Source organism: Chenopodium album, chromosome 20 (genome assembly GCF_948465745.1).
Source record: "Chenopodium album chromosome 20, dcCheAlbu1.1, whole genome shotgun sequence".
In the NCBI taxonomy this organism is placed as follows: Eukaryota; Viridiplantae; Streptophyta; class Magnoliopsida; order Caryophyllales; family Amaranthaceae; genus Chenopodium; species Chenopodium album.
This window is the reverse complement of record NC_137853.1, coordinates 41,895,305-41,912,850: the sequence shown is the minus strand read 5'-3', so window position 1 is coordinate 41,912,850 and position 17,546 is coordinate 41,895,305. Positions and strand designations below refer to the sequence as shown.

At 35.1% G+C, this 17,546-nt stretch overlaps 2 protein-coding genes, 2 non-coding genes and 1 pseudogene across 4 annotated transcripts; all 5 read right to left on the bottom strand.

The window, feature by feature from the left end:
* Positions 1-852: 852 nt before the first annotated feature.
* LOC145598242 (putative boron transporter 2) lies at positions 853-4,883 on the bottom strand. Its single transcript, XM_081654573.1, has 11 exons — positions 4,302-4,883; positions 4,127-4,209; positions 3,837-4,029; positions 3,592-3,730; positions 3,142-3,307; positions 2,844-3,010; positions 2,550-2,723; positions 2,210-2,449; positions 1,814-2,133; positions 1,451-1,718; positions 853-1,330 (listed from the first exon to the last, which is right to left on the bottom strand). The coding sequence occupies exons 1-11, from the start codon at positions 4,403-4,405 to the stop codon at positions 1,037-1,039; spliced, it is 2,148 nt and encodes a 715-aa protein (XP_081510699.1). The 5' UTR covers positions 4,406-4,883; the 3' UTR covers positions 853-1,036.
* Positions 4,884-10,683: 5,800 nt separating this feature from the next.
* On the bottom strand, positions 10,684-11,336 carry LOC145597600 (large ribosomal subunit protein uL15x pseudogene; annotated as a pseudogene).
* Positions 11,337-12,699: 1,363 nt separating this feature from the next.
* LOC145599053 (GDSL esterase/lipase At3g62280-like) lies at positions 12,700-14,492 on the bottom strand. The gene is made up of 5 exons (XM_081655466.1): positions 14,255-14,492; positions 13,997-14,182; positions 13,729-13,892; positions 13,381-13,651; positions 12,700-13,179 (listed from the first exon to the last, which is right to left on the bottom strand). Exons 1-5 carry the CDS (start codon positions 14,490-14,492, stop codon positions 12,953-12,955), a joined length of 1,086 nt encoding a protein of 361 aa, XP_081511592.1. The 3' UTR covers positions 12,700-12,952.
* Positions 14,493-15,044: 552 nt separating this feature from the next.
* Positions 15,045-15,117, bottom strand: TRNAF-GAA (transfer RNA phenylalanine (anticodon GAA)). The gene has a single exon. It is a non-coding gene; the product is annotated as a tRNA-Phe (tRNA).
* Positions 15,118-15,210: 93 nt separating this feature from the next.
* On the bottom strand, positions 15,211-15,283 carry TRNAF-GAA (transfer RNA phenylalanine (anticodon GAA)). Its single transcript has one exon. It is a non-coding gene; the product is annotated as a tRNA-Phe (tRNA).
* Between the last annotated feature and the right edge of the window lie 2,263 nt (positions 15,284-17,546).

The window sequence follows — 17,546 nt, the reverse complement described above, 5'->3', positions numbered from 1 at the left end:
AGCAAATAAGCTGCAATGAATACCAATTAAAGAGAAACCAATTGCGCTGCTTATCTTCTTCATCTTTTGTTCAGACTCATTGTTGGTAGCTAGCTCACCCTCGTCAGATCACGTCGTTTTAAAGATAAAGTTTCTTACAATGGTTGGTGGCCGCGCGCCATGCCTTACTTCTCTTTCTTTCATTCTTATTTTGTTTTCTTCCCGTAGAAATATTATATACTAGGGGTGAGTAACGAGTGTTATGCTACATTATATTATCACACGGTAGGTAGGTTCAGTTCTAACGTATGGATGGAGTTTAAGTCACTGGGGTTGATTCTAGTCTCTAGTTTATTCTCTTTATTTAAATTGAATGAACATACCCCATATGACAAGCAATGCAAGTCAATTCCTCTTTGATGATGGAGATCCAAATCTCTCTATAACTTCTCTTGGAATTTATTCTTTTTCACTTTTTCTTGAGAAGAATAAAATAACAAGGTAATTGACCAGGTTTAGAACATGCAAACTTATAAAGGCCAACACAGCTCCATTCTTCCATATAACAAACAAGGCACCAATCTTGACACTAACAATTAGCTAAATTGGTGAAATGAATTCAATTGATGAACCTTCTGATGTAATGAACATCTTCATAATTGAGTTGCTTACTGCTAACAGGAGTTAACTGAGGTTTTCCTTTCCTTGATCTCATGTTTTTTCTGAGGGGGAGAGGCGGCATACACGTTATAAGGCCACTCAGAAGATTTAAAGTTCAATATGAAGTTTGTTCAATAGAGATTTAGATCAAACATTCATCATATTATACATGTCAAGAATTACTATATTATTCCCTGTACGTATTTGCTGGAATTATCATGTGGAGAAAAAGCTGCACGCTTTATGAAAGTAGAGCAACCAAAATTATACACTTTGATTTGATTAATACAAACACTTGGCTTTTAACAACACTATTGCAACAGGCAGACCTAATACTTCAATAGAAAGAGCTGAAGTTAACAATAAATTACAAATACAAAACTTGAAGCTGTTACTTTTAAGTTGAATCTGTTGAAGGTCCAGGACTCTTTCCTAGTTTTGAGGGTTGAGTTTCTGCAGACCTTGGACTAAAAGGTACATTTCTACCAGATCGCGGACTTATGTGTAATCGAGGACTGTATGATGAAAGATGAGGGCTCTGAATGCCTCTGACCTCTCTTGACGGTGTTGTTGTTGAGCTTGTTACCTTTGGACTGCAAATATGCCTAACCTCACCTCGGCTTCGAGTCACCATTTCATCCAATATCTCACCATCTCCTGCAAGTGTAGCTCCTGAGGCCAATTCATGTTCCTGTTTCAGCAAACAATATCAGCATCAGTATTAATATATTTGGAATATAAATCAAGTAATGCAATATTCAATAGAAATAAGATTATGATTATTTTAAAAGAGTGTTTTGAGTGATTATACCGTTGTAAGATCGAATGTCAAAGCTGGTGACTCCTCAAATTCCGCAGCATCCAAATCTTGAAGGTGTACTCCTTTGAAAAACTTAGGAAGAATGTATTGTCTCACAGGAACCAAAAGCATAATCATAAGAGGGAACAAAACCCCTGCAATTGGGATCCATGTAATTCCAAAGCAGACGATCAAATATAATGTTTGGAAAATGGTGAAAAGGGCAATAGATTTGAAAGGAACTGTCTCCACAAAAGTTGCATGATAATCTTCAAGAACTCTGCATTTAGGACATACATATAATTAGGGACCAAAAATTAGTTAACCAATCTTTATACTGGAAGGGAAGCGGAATTGAGAAGTAAAGTAACTTACTTGTATCTTCTGCTTGGTGCTGTGAAGAGCAGCAGGATCCTTTCCCAGAACTGGTTGCCTGGTAAGCTTTCAATGGCCATGAAAGCAAAGTAGCCCCAAAGTACTGAGGTTGGGATCATTTTAAGTACAGGCATGGCTGCAACACATCCACCAACCATAATGGATTGTAACAGGTTGCTGACACGCTGCTCTTTAACCTCAACAGGTAACAACTCATCAATTTCCTTCTCAACATCGAACACACTCTCATCTACAGGAGCATCGATATTTCCCATGCTTGCTGCTGCTTGAATAGTTGAATCTTTTAATTCCTTCAGACCCTGATCGAAGAATGAAATTCACTTGAGTAAGTTGAACTAAATGTAAATAACTAGGCAAAGAGCTTAGAAGTTATACTTGAGCTTGAGCTGAAGGCTGCTGATAGATGAGAGGGGTCTGCATCTGCTGGTAAGTTTCTTGCATATTGCCATACAACTGCCCTAAACTTGCATTCATCCCTATGCTTCTTTTCGCTGCTTTAACAATTCTGTTACGAAGTAGCTGGTGCTTAAGGGTAGCTAGACTTTTTGTATGCATAGGAGACTGAGGGATGACACCATTTGCTGGAGGAATCCCAATAAGACCACACAACAATGTCTGCAAGGAAAGGGGGAAGTCATAACTTAATACTTGAATTAGAAGAAAAATACAGTAGAGGAGCTAATTAGAAAAACAAATACTGCAATCAAGTGGATACCATGAATCCCAAAAGGAGCAAATCGTAGTGGAAGGAAGGGGGTTTCCTCAAATTAAACTCTTTCTGCTGAGCAAGCTGAGATGCCACACTGTGATCAAAATAATAGAGCACTGCAATCATTGTTGCTGGGACAATAGCTCCGATTATGTATAAAACAGGAACATCAAGCATATCCTGTTACACCAAGCACTAGTCATTCAGGGTTTCATCCAATAATATTATAGTCCGGATCTTAATAGAGTTATGATAGAAGAAAGTAGTCATACAACTATGGAAATCTATATTTGCACTTACCTTGATAACAGTCCAATTCTCATACGCACCAGGAGACCATGGGTTTGGGCTGAAGAGGCGTCTTGGTATCCCTTGTGGAACACTTTTGGATGGTATGTAGGAAGTAGCTGTCCATACTAGAACCATAAGCGGGACACCATAGTCTGCTATCAAACTTCGGAGCCAACCTGGTAGAAGGGAGTAGAACCATTAAATTTTGAAAGATTTGGTATCATACTCCACTCTAAAACTAATCAATGAAAGACAACACATGGTTATCGGATTTAACATATTCAAGCTGAAAATACTATGGTTTTACCTGAGCCATAGCGCCATGATCTTGCCTTTCTGCTCCGTAGTGCTGTGATTATAAGTCCAAAAGAGAGGACCAAAGCAAACATTCCATTTGCAAATCTCCACGAAGGCAGGAACTGTGTTGCATTCGGATCTTCCCTCCTAGGTATGTAGAACTCATCCACTAGTCCCTAAACCATTAAAAGCGTTCACCACAAACTTAACTATCATTAAAAAGTTTCACAAATAAACCCCACTTAAGCATATAGCAAGGATTTAATATACATGGAGGTTGGTGTGTGTATACAATTAATAGAAAGAAATTAAATAACTTAATTGTGTTTCTATATGTGATTATAGGCCCATTGAATTGGAAGTTTTGGACCACAAAAGTTTAGTTATAAATGAATAAAGTGTAAAGTAGTATAACAGAACGAAAAAGTAGTATCTATCTAGTATATGCAAAATTAGTGACCTTAATTGCTTGCTGCATGAAGAGCATGGCTATGAGAAGGCCAAACAATTCGCCAGCCAAACGGGTGAATCGATTGATGATGGAGCAAGCCCCTAAGATAGCCATAGAGAACAGCAAGAGTGATGTCCACACACAGACCCTGATGACATAATTGACCATCATTCAAAAACGTACAATTACTCCTAACAAGCTATGCTCCTACAAATGAATTGACTTAATTCTTCAGGAGTTAAAAATAATCTCACCATCCAGCCCAAGCTAAGAAGAGATTCCTACCCAATTCGGGGCGGTCTTTAGCAAACTTAAACATGAATTGGTACATGATTACAGTTGGTTCTGCAACTCCTAGGATCAGCAATGGTTGACCACCAATAATAGAGTGAATAATGCCACAAAGTGCAGTTGATACTAATGTTTGCACTGCTGTCAGAACTCCATCTGCAATTCATATTTTAATTTTATGAATTCTCTCATACACTATTCAACCTTTACTTTTATTTTTTTAAAGTTTTGTAAATTTAAGAAGGATGAATACCTGTTTCTCTATCAAGCTGCTCTCCAAAGGAAATGACTGGAATTGCAGAGGCAAAGAAAATATATGTGGTAGGAGCTAATATCCTGAATTTATTTAATAAAAACAAAAAAGAGTCAAACAAACTGAAATTAAACAGAATGTAATGAGCAGAAGAATCTTTATAAAAAAAGAATACCTGTATCCTGCTTTGAATCCACTAGTCCAGTCCTGCTTGTAGCACAACAATCTTCCTTTTAGATCATTTTTGATTCCTTGGAATGGTATAAATGTCTCCTCCATTTTTGTTCAAGATCTAACCTTTTTTCCTTTTTCCTTTTGCAATTAGAGCATACAAACTGGATCCAAAATATACTCCAAAAAACAAAGTTAACAATAGTCAACTGATTCAAATGCTTGTAATAATTTACATGATTTTCCAAGATTTGCAATTTAAGTAAACTAAGACCCTCCTTCCTTTTCACTCAAATCTTGAATGAAATGCAAAAAACAAAAACCCAAAATATTAGCAGAAGAAATCTTGAATATGAAGAAGAAACCAAGAACAAAAATAATTTAAAGGGTATGTATGTTAATGTTGAGATTAAATTAGGATTAGGGAATGAATGAATAGAGTGCCACCAAACAGAAACTACCACAATAACCTTTTTGTGTTAGTAAGGTTAAGAGGTGAGTTTCTGAACTTAGGCTTTGCCTTAATATTATTAGTTATGAGAGTATTGTTTGCCTACTAGTTATGAGAGTATTGTTTGCCTACTAGTTATGAGAGTATTGTCAAGTGAAGGAAAGCTCCAAATATATAACAGCTTCAAAATATAAATAATAAAAAGAATACTGTAACATAATAAGGCAAGGGTGGGTGAGTACTGAGTGATGAAACTGGAAAAGGTGACAAAGAAGTTGATGAATAAAACAAGCAAAGTGCGGGTCAAAACCTTTTTTTTTTTTTTTTTATTTATAATAATAATAATAATTATTATTATTATTATTATTATTATTATTATTATTATTATTATTATTATTATTATTATTTTTAAAATATTTAAAGTACCTCACTCTGCCATTATAAAGTCATAAGATGCTGCTGTTACATTATACGGAGTACTACAAATAATTATACAATACACATGCATCTTTTTTTTGTTAGGCAAACATTTATTCATACTTTAAGACAGAGGTTATGTATTGGAATTAGGAATTTTCACATACACATGATATGCATAAAATTCGGTGTGCGACCATTTTGTTTCCAATTTAAGATATTGATAGTCGACGCCAAAATTTTGGAAATATCTTGTTTTATGTTATATATATATATATATATATATATATATATATATATATATATATATATATATATATATATATAGGGTAATGCTATATATATAAGAATTAAATACATTATTGGAAATTGTATAAAATTATAAATTCATGATAAAAACACGCGTAAATTAGTGTTTATATTTTGATGATTTCTTAACTTATTACGATTTTCATGTGTAAATTTAATGCTTATATGTACCCTTAGGGCTATGTATAACATTTTCCATATATGTATGACAAAATACAGCAACATTATGATCTTACATACTCCATAATCTATAGTAGTTAGTACTCCAAAATACAATTAAGAAGTTGGATTATTTAACTTAGTTAAACATCAACATTCACCCCCAAGTTTTCATTTTTTATGTGGCTATAAATCTGCCATAATATTGACAATTGCTTATTATTTGTTATATTTAAAGGCATCACCCACTAGGGGTGAGCGTAGCAGGGTACCCTGTAAAAATATCGGTACCCGGAACCGGAACCTGTTGCAACAGGTTCCTAAAAATAGGAACCGGAACCGGAACCTGTTGCAACAGGTTCCTAAGAATTGGGAACCGGAACCGGAACCTGCAGGTTCCGGTTCCTAAACAGGGTACCCTATTTTTCAAAGTAAGCTTAATAGTTACTTGATAATTGTGACAATTCTATATTTTTAAAAATGGATGTTCACAATTAAAGCTTACAACTTTAGTAAACTGCTTCAAATATAACAAACCAACACTAATTGTCTAGAATATTCAATACCATATAGGTTTCGGTTTCATGTATCCTATAGGGAACATGTACTAACAGGGTACCCTACAGGTTCTAGGTCCAAAATTTTATTACCCGGAACCGGAACCTGTTGCAACAGGTTCCTAATTTTATTACCCGGAACCGGAACCTGTTCAACAGGTTCCGGGTTTGGAACCTGCGGTTCCGAACAGGTTCCGGTTCCAGATCAGGGTACCCTGAATTTTTGCTCACCCCTATCACCCACCACTTAACTTAAAAAACACTCGTAAATAAATGAAAAAGGTTGGACAAAGTTTTAGGGTCCTAGACGGAAGATTCTGATGACATGGGCCTTGCCAGTTCAATACAGCTTATTTTGATACATCTTACAATTATACCAGTAGTTGCTGCTACCTTCCCTATTCCCTAATACCTACTATACATTTTTTATACTATAGTCCGCTATTACTTCTTAAGTACTGGTAGTACGAAACTCTAAAATACATATTATTGTAATTCGACCCTTTATTATATACTCCGTACTCTAATGCTCGGAAACTGGAAATAAGTACCACCCTTATTGTTTCCGAAGTTTTGATTAGCATTAATGAGTGTCCAACATGAGATGCGTTTTCGGATGATGCGTTTCGAATGAGAACATCATCCACAAACGCTTCTAAATAGATTTGTCCTCCCATATTCGCAAATCATTATGCATGTAATTCTGTTGAAACTGAATTCAACATTAGAAAATTTTAAAAAATAGCAGAAGGATTGTATGTATAGATCTGATCTACTTCGTATATAACACCTCTACTGGGTTAAATCAAGTATTTGTTAATGTAACCAGTGAAACAAAATATAGAGAATATACTAGTATAAACTACGTATTGTTGTACAACTGTACAAGGCAAATTAGCTTTCATGAAAAAAGTCGGTTGATAATTATATTATCAGTATTCAGTATCATCTTATCAAAATGTTACTGTCACAACTTACAAGAGGCTTTATAGTCAAAGATAACAAGATACATTTTTATGTTATCTTGCTTGGCTACTGCTCACTGGTTCACTGCATCAACTTTCATGACCCTACGACTTTTCTTTTTATCCTTCTTTTCTTCATATAGAAATACGCATTGCATTATTGTAACACATCCCAGCCTATGGGGCTATGTATTTTTTTTAGCCTAGTGGAAAAAGAAAAAACAATAATTACAAACGGAATTATTACGACATATCTTTATCCTTTACTCTGTATAAGTTATCCCGTATAGTTTCTTTTAAAGTCGTCTCTATAAGTTGTTAATATGAAGTACTCGTTAGTAAACAAATTTACCAATGTCTTAATAAAGAGAAATAAAAGGATAAGACTATATTTAATTATTTAAGCAACAAAGAGAGTACTCGTATTAGTTTAGTGAGGTGTAGGAAACTAGGAATATCAAGTATTAATAACTTGGTAAAGTTTTGAAATAATACTCAAGATTCAAGATCAGTTTCATCTGCTCTTTATCCTCTGTGGCTCCTACTGTAATTACATACAATTTAACACGTCTTTGCATCTCAAATGGACCAAAAGACAAAGAAGGTGTAACAAATTAACAACGTGAAATAGAGCCTGCTATCCTTTCTTATTGACCTTGTTTTTACCAGGGCAATCAAAAGGCAAGAACACATATATTAACTCACCACTACCATAATTTACACACATTCGATACTTAGTCGGAACATCAAGCAGGGTACTAGTAAGGTATACAAAGGCAACTAAGTACTGCATCAAGCCACAAATTACCCTTGCATAAAGGTCCAGGGATATTACACAAGCTAAGTTGTCATCGTTAACAGTACGAATTCAATTCTAAATTAAACCACATTAACATGACTAACACCACTGCTATGACTCTAGCTACAGTACAGAAAAACAAGAAGCTCCAAAGGGTTGTTGAAATTCTGGAAACTTTTGGTTGTTAAAACTCAAATCCAAGCATATTCCAGCTGAATTTGGAGCACCTTTTCTTTTATCTTTCCGGCATTGTCTGTTAAATGTGCTTTATTAAAGAAAGAGTTGAGTGGAGAAATTTTTGTATTGCTGTGTATTTTAAAAAAAGTTAGGGAAAAATAAACCTGAAAAGAATGACTAGTTTATTTGCCTACCAACTGCAAATCATGCTCGTCCAACTAAGATACTATCCCTACAAGCTAAGGCTACAATAAACTAGTAGTATTATACTTGCAAAGCAGCCAAATCATATTAACTTAAATCATGCAGAAACCAAAACAAAAAAAGATGCAATACTACAAAATCAGAAAGCGATCCTCGTACTATATGCTTTTTATTTTTTTTTTCCTTTCGAATGCAAGTGCTTGAACTACAGACAATATAATCTTCTGGCTGACAATGCTCTCAATCGCGGTCAAACAATATAATTCAATAGTTTGGTCACTTAACATTGTCTGAAAGAAATTTAGCATGTAACAATCATAAAAACAGAAGTAGAGAAAATCCAGAAGTTCAGATTTCTGATAGTCCAAAGCTTAAAACATTGAATCTATCTGTCTGATGAATATGCATGTCCCAAGAACAATTACTAAGGACTGACCCACACAGGAAGGCATTCACAAGTCAACCAGACAGTCTGTTAGTTAATGAATGGAAATTATATTATTGATTAGTTAGCTTAGATCATTTGATTACCCATTTTTCAGGAAAATGCATTACTTAAGCATCACCAAATTTCAACCTTGCATTACTTGAATTTCCTACTCCCTACTTGGTTATGATTGCCCCTTTCTTAGGAATTAGTCGAATATTTAATATCCCGTATTTAACTATAAAGGCGAAACCAAACTTGGTTGTGAAGCGGCCTATACTCATAATAAAATACAAAGTAGTTATTAAATTTAACTTTACTTGGAAGACTCACTCCAATTGGCCATTTAGGAGGGTTCATGACAACTCAAGCCCTAATGAAGCTTTGGCATGATAAGACTCAAAAGTTACAAACGTAGTTTTGTTTTGTATTTTGTGTTTTTGGACAATTCATGTAGAAGTTCATACTCAAACAATATTCATTCCCCAGAGCATGACATCCTTGGATAACTTTCTTTCCCAAAATGTTACTATAAAGTTGCCTCTAGGTGACAGTTCACTAGTCCTCCCTCCATTTCATATCATGAGACTAAATTATTCAAAGTAGGGATAACATAATACAAGGGAGTACCGAACTCAATTGATTGAAAATTTTCTGTTTAGTATTCCTTAAATCAAAATATTTCAAGCTTATTTGTGACAAGAATATTTGCATTTACACCACAACAATGAGTCTTCAAATTGAACATGTCCTTTTTCATGAAATCATATGAAAGTGCAAATATTCAATTTCTTCCAATATCAAGACATGTAAATTTCCCCCACATATAGTTTAAATACAATCATCAAGTTTAGTAAGCTTTGGTTTGGAGTTGAGGCTTTAAGAGTTGAGAGCATCATCATCCATGGATAAGAACAAACAAGAAAATAAAGTTGACTGTAGTATTCTGATCTCTCTCTTTTTTCTCTATATTCTTCTCCCATGGAGCCACATATCTTATTCGTCCACAACTCTCCCATTCTGTTACTGTTCCAAACGACATCAGAACGAGAGGAAACTGAATGTTATGCTACTGCTATTGTGTGTTGGGCTGTTGGCATCCCAAAAACTAGGACTAACTACAAACAGAACCTACAGAGGTACATTCACTTTTACATAGTCTAATTTCAGAACAGGGCCTGTGTATCAATACTATCCCTAATTTCGCTTGATCAGCATACATGTGCAACGCCTTGCAGCAGCTATCTTACACAACACAAAACATAGCAACACAATCACCATCTACAATCTATACATACTCTCACAAACTAAGGAAACAGTAGAAGAACAGAAAACAATCCAAATGCAGCCTTCTGTCCAACTCATTCACGTAAACTTCTTTAAACGGCTTATGGTCTCAATGAACCTTGATCATTGCCAAAATTAACAAAAGATTAAAGTAAACTAGATAGATTCCACTATTACTTCAGGTCTCATCTTGACTCTTAACAACAGAATAGCCCCTCAGTGCATACCAATATCCACGACAATTTTACTGCATTACACAAATCATAATTTCATAGCACCCCCCCCCCCCCCCCCCAAGAAAAACCCTCTCCTACAGTCTGTCTATTCAGTTCAATAACAAATCTTCTCGGAGACAGTTACAACAATTATAAAAAGCTCAAGTATAAGTTTGAACCTTACAAATAAGAAGGATTTGAAATCTAACAAGGTTCCATTAATACTACTTCAATAAAATGCTATTTTTCCTGTTATTTCAACTTATTGTATTACTGCAAACACGAAGGATTTCTGAACACCTAGTAACTTAAAATGCAAACCTAACAGACCCTAGGATCAGTTCTAAATTACTCATACACTATCAAACAAACAATAATCAACAAAAATAATTTCATATTATAAAAATCAAAACCAAAAATGCTCAAATACTAGTTCATATCATTAAATGAATATGAAGTAAGAACAAAAAAGGGTTCTCAAATTCCAGATCTAAATTCAAAAATGTAACATTTGAGCATTAAAATCCCTGAATATCATTCCTATGACAATCAAAATTGCATAAATAAATAAAAGATAGAAAAGATTTAAGCAGTAAGAAGAACCGCGCCGCCATTCTCCTTGATCTTCTTCTCAGCGATCTTAGAAATCAACTTAGCTTTAACAACAATAGGTTGAGAATCAGGCAGAACACCCTTACCAAGAACCTTGAAGTAACCAAACTGGGTAACATCAATGACAGGAGCCTTGCCTTCCTTGGAAGCCTTCTCCTTGACATCTTCGGGAAGCATAGACCAAAGCTTGTCGATGTTGACAATGGGGCAGTGGAACCTGTTCCTGAGTTTGTGGAAGTAACGCATACCAACTTTGCCGAAGTAACCAGGATGGTACTTGTCGAACAGGATTCTGTGGTGGTGCATACCTCCGGCATTACCACGACCACCGGGATGCTTTCTGTGCTTTCCGATACGACCGTGCCCGGCTGACACGTGCCCTCTCTTCTTCCTGTTCTTCTTCAATCTGGTAGTCATTGCAGCGAGCTTTCTCTCTCCTCACTCACAAATTGAAATGGAGGTGAAATGAGCAACGGCAGAGAGGCAAAATTAGGGTTTTCAAGATTATGTTTTTATAGGACCGATCTTTCTGGACTAGGGTTTTTTAATTGGGTTCATGGATTAGAGGAAGCCTTTCGGATTTTGGATGCTTACCAACTTCTTCTCTTAGCCCAAAGCCCATATTTTCTTCTTCTTCCTTCCTTTTTTTTTTTTTTTTTTTTTTTTTGGTGGGGGGTTGAATTTAGTTGTTGGGAAGTCCAAAATTGTTACTTGTATAGTGTAAGATAAAATAAAAATATTTACTTGTATATTATTATAGTATCACATACTTCGTATTTCATATTTAAATACATCAACATAATTACTAGTACGGTATTCGTATTACTACAAGTCTACATCAATAATTCAACATGGAGTCCTACTATATATGTACTGCAAATGATGACACCAAAAAAGATATGTATAGTACTATAGTAGTATGTTGTAGTAGTAACGAACTTGTTATAATCCTCATCCTTTATGTATTATTTCCATCCAACATAGATATCAATATACAATGGAGTACAATAAACCACCACAGGTTGAAATATACCAATACATTATACATACATAGACTTAAATTATGCTTTTTTTGAGCTACATATTCAAATGCAAGGGCTCACTGCAATTGGTATCTGATAAATGGAAGTGAACTAATGATAAGACACTCTTTAATTATAAGATTCCCTGTTAGGCCATGATCACTTTCTTTCTTAGGAATTAAGTAGAATATATTGTACCTAACTCATCAATCTAAGCATGCATGAATTTCTTAATAATGGAGATTGGAGAGTGTGGGGCTGATAAGATTGCTGATGTTATAGTTCATACTTACATTCTTATTTCTTAGTGTTCTTTCTTTCCAACCTTTTCAATCTTTATTTATGTATGCATGTCAACTTCACTACTTTATTACGAGTAGTAGGTAGCTTCAATTTTGTTTTTAATTACTCATAGTACTGTTACCTTAATCACCTCTATTGGATGTGTTCTTCAAAAACTTGTTTTTTAACTGCTTAAATTTCCTCCATTAATTAGTTGCCCCGCAATGATTTTGTCTGGTGGCTTTGCTTTACTTTAAGGGCTTCATAAACCCATCAACAACAACATAAAAAAAAAAAGCTTATGGTAGATCTTCCTCCTCTCCCATGGTCCACACATCCGATTATATTCCTAATTTCTTTCGTCCATCTATTTTTTTTACTTGGTTGATAAAGCTCTGATTGAACCTTAATCATTGACAGATTAAAGTGTAAATGAACATCACGTGTCGCGATTAATTGGGTTCCACTAGTCTGTTCCTGATTTCAGGTGCTTATTTCCCCTGCAGGAATTTTGACAAGTTATCTGAGCTACAACGAAAGTTGTTCCCGTGAAGTAATTCACAGCCAGGAAGCAAGCGAGTATATTAAAATGCAAATTCTAGTCTTTCAACCTTAATTGGGTCAAAGACAGAATGAAGCCAAGCTTTCAATCATAACAAAGCAAGTACTAGGCTTTTCTTTATTTTCCTGCTCAATCCCACTTCAACTCTTCTGCAAGTATTGATTAAGCAAACATTAAATGTACTCACTCTAGTAATAGCCAAATCAGGAGTTAGTTCCAGAACTGCTCAAGCTTAATGTTCGGGGTAGAATAATGTCCTGACTGTATTCTTGTAGCTACTACACGATTAGCAGCTTCAGTATAATGAACTCCATCCCAAAATATTGACTGTGATACATTGCTGCAGATGCTGTAACCTGGCTGCCCACATGTTGCGTTTCTGTCGTAGAAGTATGGAGCCCCACGACCACAGCAAGCTGCAAACGGGTTTTTGAATCCTAGAACAATTCACCACATTTTTAACTTTCAATTGAGAAATAAACAAGAACGATTAAACAACATCAATAACTCAAATTAATCTTGCTGGGACACAACCTTACCCCTAACTAGTCATAATATAAAGAGGGCATCTTTATTTAATTTATTTTGTTATCAGTAATAATAAGCTTTAAGAGAGAGAGACCTCAGAAAGTTATTACCATATTTTTCAGGGTTGGCAGAGAGACTGTATTTGACAGAATATACATCAACATAAACAATGACAGCATCCTTGTACACCGATCTTAGATCCTCAGACAGTATGCGGAGCCCCTTATTGAAGGTTTTTGCTACTTGGTTATGTACACGAAGACATCCCACTCGATCAAGGTCACTGCTTTTGTGGGAATGCAGGGCAAGTTCTTTAGGTTGACATCCTAAGGGCCCTGTGTTGTGGATCCAAAATTTTCTCCCACCATATTGGTAGATTGTCTGTAATTATTTTAAAAATCACCTAACAATGAACCTGAATGTAGTCCAGAATCTATATGCACAAGTTGAGAGCTTACCTGCACAGCCAATCTAATTTCTTCAAGAAAGGACGGGATTTTTTGAGCAACAGGACTGTATGTTATATTTGATGCATAAAGGGCCAATAGAAGATCATTTTGTCCAATGTCAATCATATAAAGTGCACTACGGAACCCTTCTTCGTTGATCAAGTCCCTTGATCCTGCATATAATGTAAGCCATCAGTCTCTAGGCCATATAATAGGCTTCATTCAGGAATTAAGGACTTGTTAATTATGCAAGTAAATACTACAAGTACTAATTTACCAAGTGAAAGGAGCTCAAGTGATCGATTTTTGAAATGAATGAACTGACGAACTTGGATACTCAAAGCAAAAGGAACAAACTTTGGCAGCAGGGTTGCACCCGAGACAGCAAAGTTAACACCGCTTGTAAAGTTTGGTGACAGTGAATCCAAGTATGGACTCAGGTAGTTCAACTTCAGGTGCTCACCTGCCAGACAATGAATTAGATTTTTCAAACATAGAATAACACACTCCCAAAGAAAGTATAAAGTTTACTTACAGAAGAAGTCAATGATAAGACGACCATCGCCTAATCGCCCAGTGCCCCTGTGGAAGAATGTAATACCATTCGGCAGGCCAATTGGAAGTCCAGTACCAGCTAGCACCCCTCCAGTATCTGAATTCGAGTCTCCCAAATTAACAAGAAGGGGCCTCTTTTGACGTCCAGTAACTTCTACACCATTTGAGAGTGTTAGTAACAGCAGCAGTATGCTCATCCAACACCACATTGCACTCATCCTAATCTCCGTCATCATTCCAGCAAATCACTTATTCTCAGGCTTATCATCTATAATCCTGTCTTTTTATTTCTTTTCTTGGTCAAGTTTTATTTGTATTTTCCAAAATGCAGCAATTTGGCAAGAGGACATAATTTTTAATCTCGACAAGCAATAGAAAAACATAAGGAATTGAAAATACAACGTTGTACTTAAATTTTGGCTCATTTAAATTTTTAATCTCTTCTCTTGTCCTCAAAATAAGCTCAGATAAAAATTAAACAAATATTAAAATTGGTTCCTTACATACGCACAACTTTGAAAGTCAAGTATGAATTATAAAATAATGCATTAGATGTAAACAGCCACATGGATGCAGTAAACTTGAAAGTGAGATGTTTAAGATAACTTCTCTACATCAATCCTTGACTTTTATGTTTTTTTAATGTCCGAATGTATAATCAAAGTTATAAGCAGATCTCAGATTTGTAGATAAGAATTGAAGGATAGATTAGTCAGAAAGAGCAATATGTAGTCATTGTCTCAGAGGGGAGCAAAAAAGTGTAACTAGAGTGTGGTGAGCGTGGATCGAACACGCGACCTTCAGATCTTCAGTCTGACGCTCTCCCAACTGAGCTATCCCCGCTAGTTGAGATTTCAGTATGTTAAATACTTGACAGTATACATTCTTTTGAAAGCTACATAAACACTTACGATTAGAATAAAAAGGTAGATAAAATGCGGTGAGCGTGGATCGAACACGCGACCTTCAGATCTTCAGTCTGACGCTCTCCCAACTGAGCTATCCCCGCAACTTATGATTAAGGTATGCAGAAAAATTGATATCATACCATATTTTCAGAAAGCTACATAGGTTACAAACAGCCTAAATTCCTTTTTCTAATAATACGAAGGTTCTTTTGTTTTTCTAAATACGGAGTGAAGAAAACTACAAGAACCTAGCACAAGCAGATAACCATATAATTCTGACAGCCATACACCAGAATATAAAATAAAGTAGTAAACCAATGATTAGATTTAACAAATGAAGATTAATTTGTTTAAGGTGACTTATCAAAGTATTTGCAAAAGAGACAATCAAACGAAGGGAAGCCCCACAAGGTTGAGGCAATCATACTGATAATGAAGGACACAAAATTTAGGCCATCATTCATAATAAATGCATCATACACACTTTCTGCATTAGAAAATTTTGCATAGTTTATTATTAACTTCTTGTTGTCTTATTTTAATGGTCTTATGATTAGTAAACTCAATGATAACATTAGACTATTAATGGACTACCACCAATGAATCCAACAAAACTTGTGGAATGCTTTAGCCTTTAAGAGAGTTATCACTTTCAACTTTCAGGTTTGTCCTTCATCTGCATTATTTTGGTTTGGTATAATTGATTCCCTTCTTACCTGCTATGATTGTCCTCGCCATATGTTAAAAGTAGAATATACAAAAAAAAAAAAAACTCAATTATGAATTGTATTTCCATTTATCGTAAACATAATTCAAGGAGAATCTAGAGCAGAAACAGGCCATGTGTAACCACTAATAAGTAATAAACCATGAAGAAAGACAGTAAGTCCAAATTAGGTTCCATCTTAACCCATATTTCTTATACATGAAATTGCATTATGTATTAGTGTTTGTTTCGAACTGATCCATGATTGAACTTATTGTTATCTTATCTAACTTTATTAATCTTGATCTGCATTAAAGTTTTCCTTAAACAAGATATTTTTTTGGTGAAAAAGATGACTCAAGCACAATGTATACAAACTTTTTCTGCAAGTAGGAGCAAAACAATGTCAATTAAAGGATGGATTTTGAGTATCAGATCAGCATTACCTCTTTATGTAAATGCCTTTCCTTGTGTCCTCGCATCATTTTTCAGTTGAGAGTTACCATACAGTAATCTTTCTGGTGGCTTTGCCCTTGGACTATTTGAACCCATATCATTGAGAAAATAATGAAAAAGGAAAATTTAACTTAAGTTGGACAATTACTGACATGGGTAAACTTCACTATCATATCATCTGCTAAGATCCAAACTTTGGCATCAAATTTTTTCATAATTTAGCTTTCCCTTCTACTTTTAGGCAGATATTTTGTTTTATACAACAAATTAGCAGCTTGCATATACTCTGGCCTGCGTTTCATAGGCAGAGAGCTTATTCCATAAATTAAATTTAGTAGTAATGATCAATACTAAAATGAGTAAAATCATGTCTATGAAGTAATGTTTACTCCCAACCAAACACCGTTCAATCTCCGGATGCTTTCTTCCACAGGCTCTAGTCCATCATCAATATTCTATGAACACAATAATATCTGCAAGTTCTAGTGGTTACCTACTTAAAGGCCATGTGTAGTGGATCTGAAATCAACACCCTCTACATTGTTCAAGACCCAAGTTCAGATTGTCTAAGGAAAAAGAAGTTTGGATTTCCCCCCTCCATCCAGTAATAATCGTCACAGTTTCCAGTTTTAAGTGTTCAGATACTTTGTCACTATCACATTTACTAGTCTGGAGTACTCGGAAAATTAATCAAAAATTTTAAATTAGTAATATATCATGCTTAGATTTCATATGATAATTTCATTTGGAATGAGGGAGAAAAGGGTACAATAAACATAAAGTATATGTTAGCAAAACCATGTTTAATATATAAAAACCAAATTCTTAAATTTGATGGAATGAGACAATACAACAATATACTTTGAGCAAGAAAATATATTGGATTAAATCGGTTGTAGATGACTCACCCGGAAAAGCTAATTTCATTCGTTAGAGAAAAGGATCTTTTGAGGAACAGGCTTGTGGGTTAGTTTTGATGCACAAAGGGCGATTGGAGGCTCAATTTGTCCAATGCTAAGCACGCAGTGCGCCATGGGACACCTTCTCATCAATCAAGTCCTTTGTCCTGTGGCATAATTTGGATTAGTTACTGAACTGGCTGCATTATGTAATAGACTCATTTGCAAGAAGAAAAGTTAATGGGTTGAGTGTCAAATTGATTAATTTCATCCTCAAACATCCTTTTTTTACAGCATGTGTGT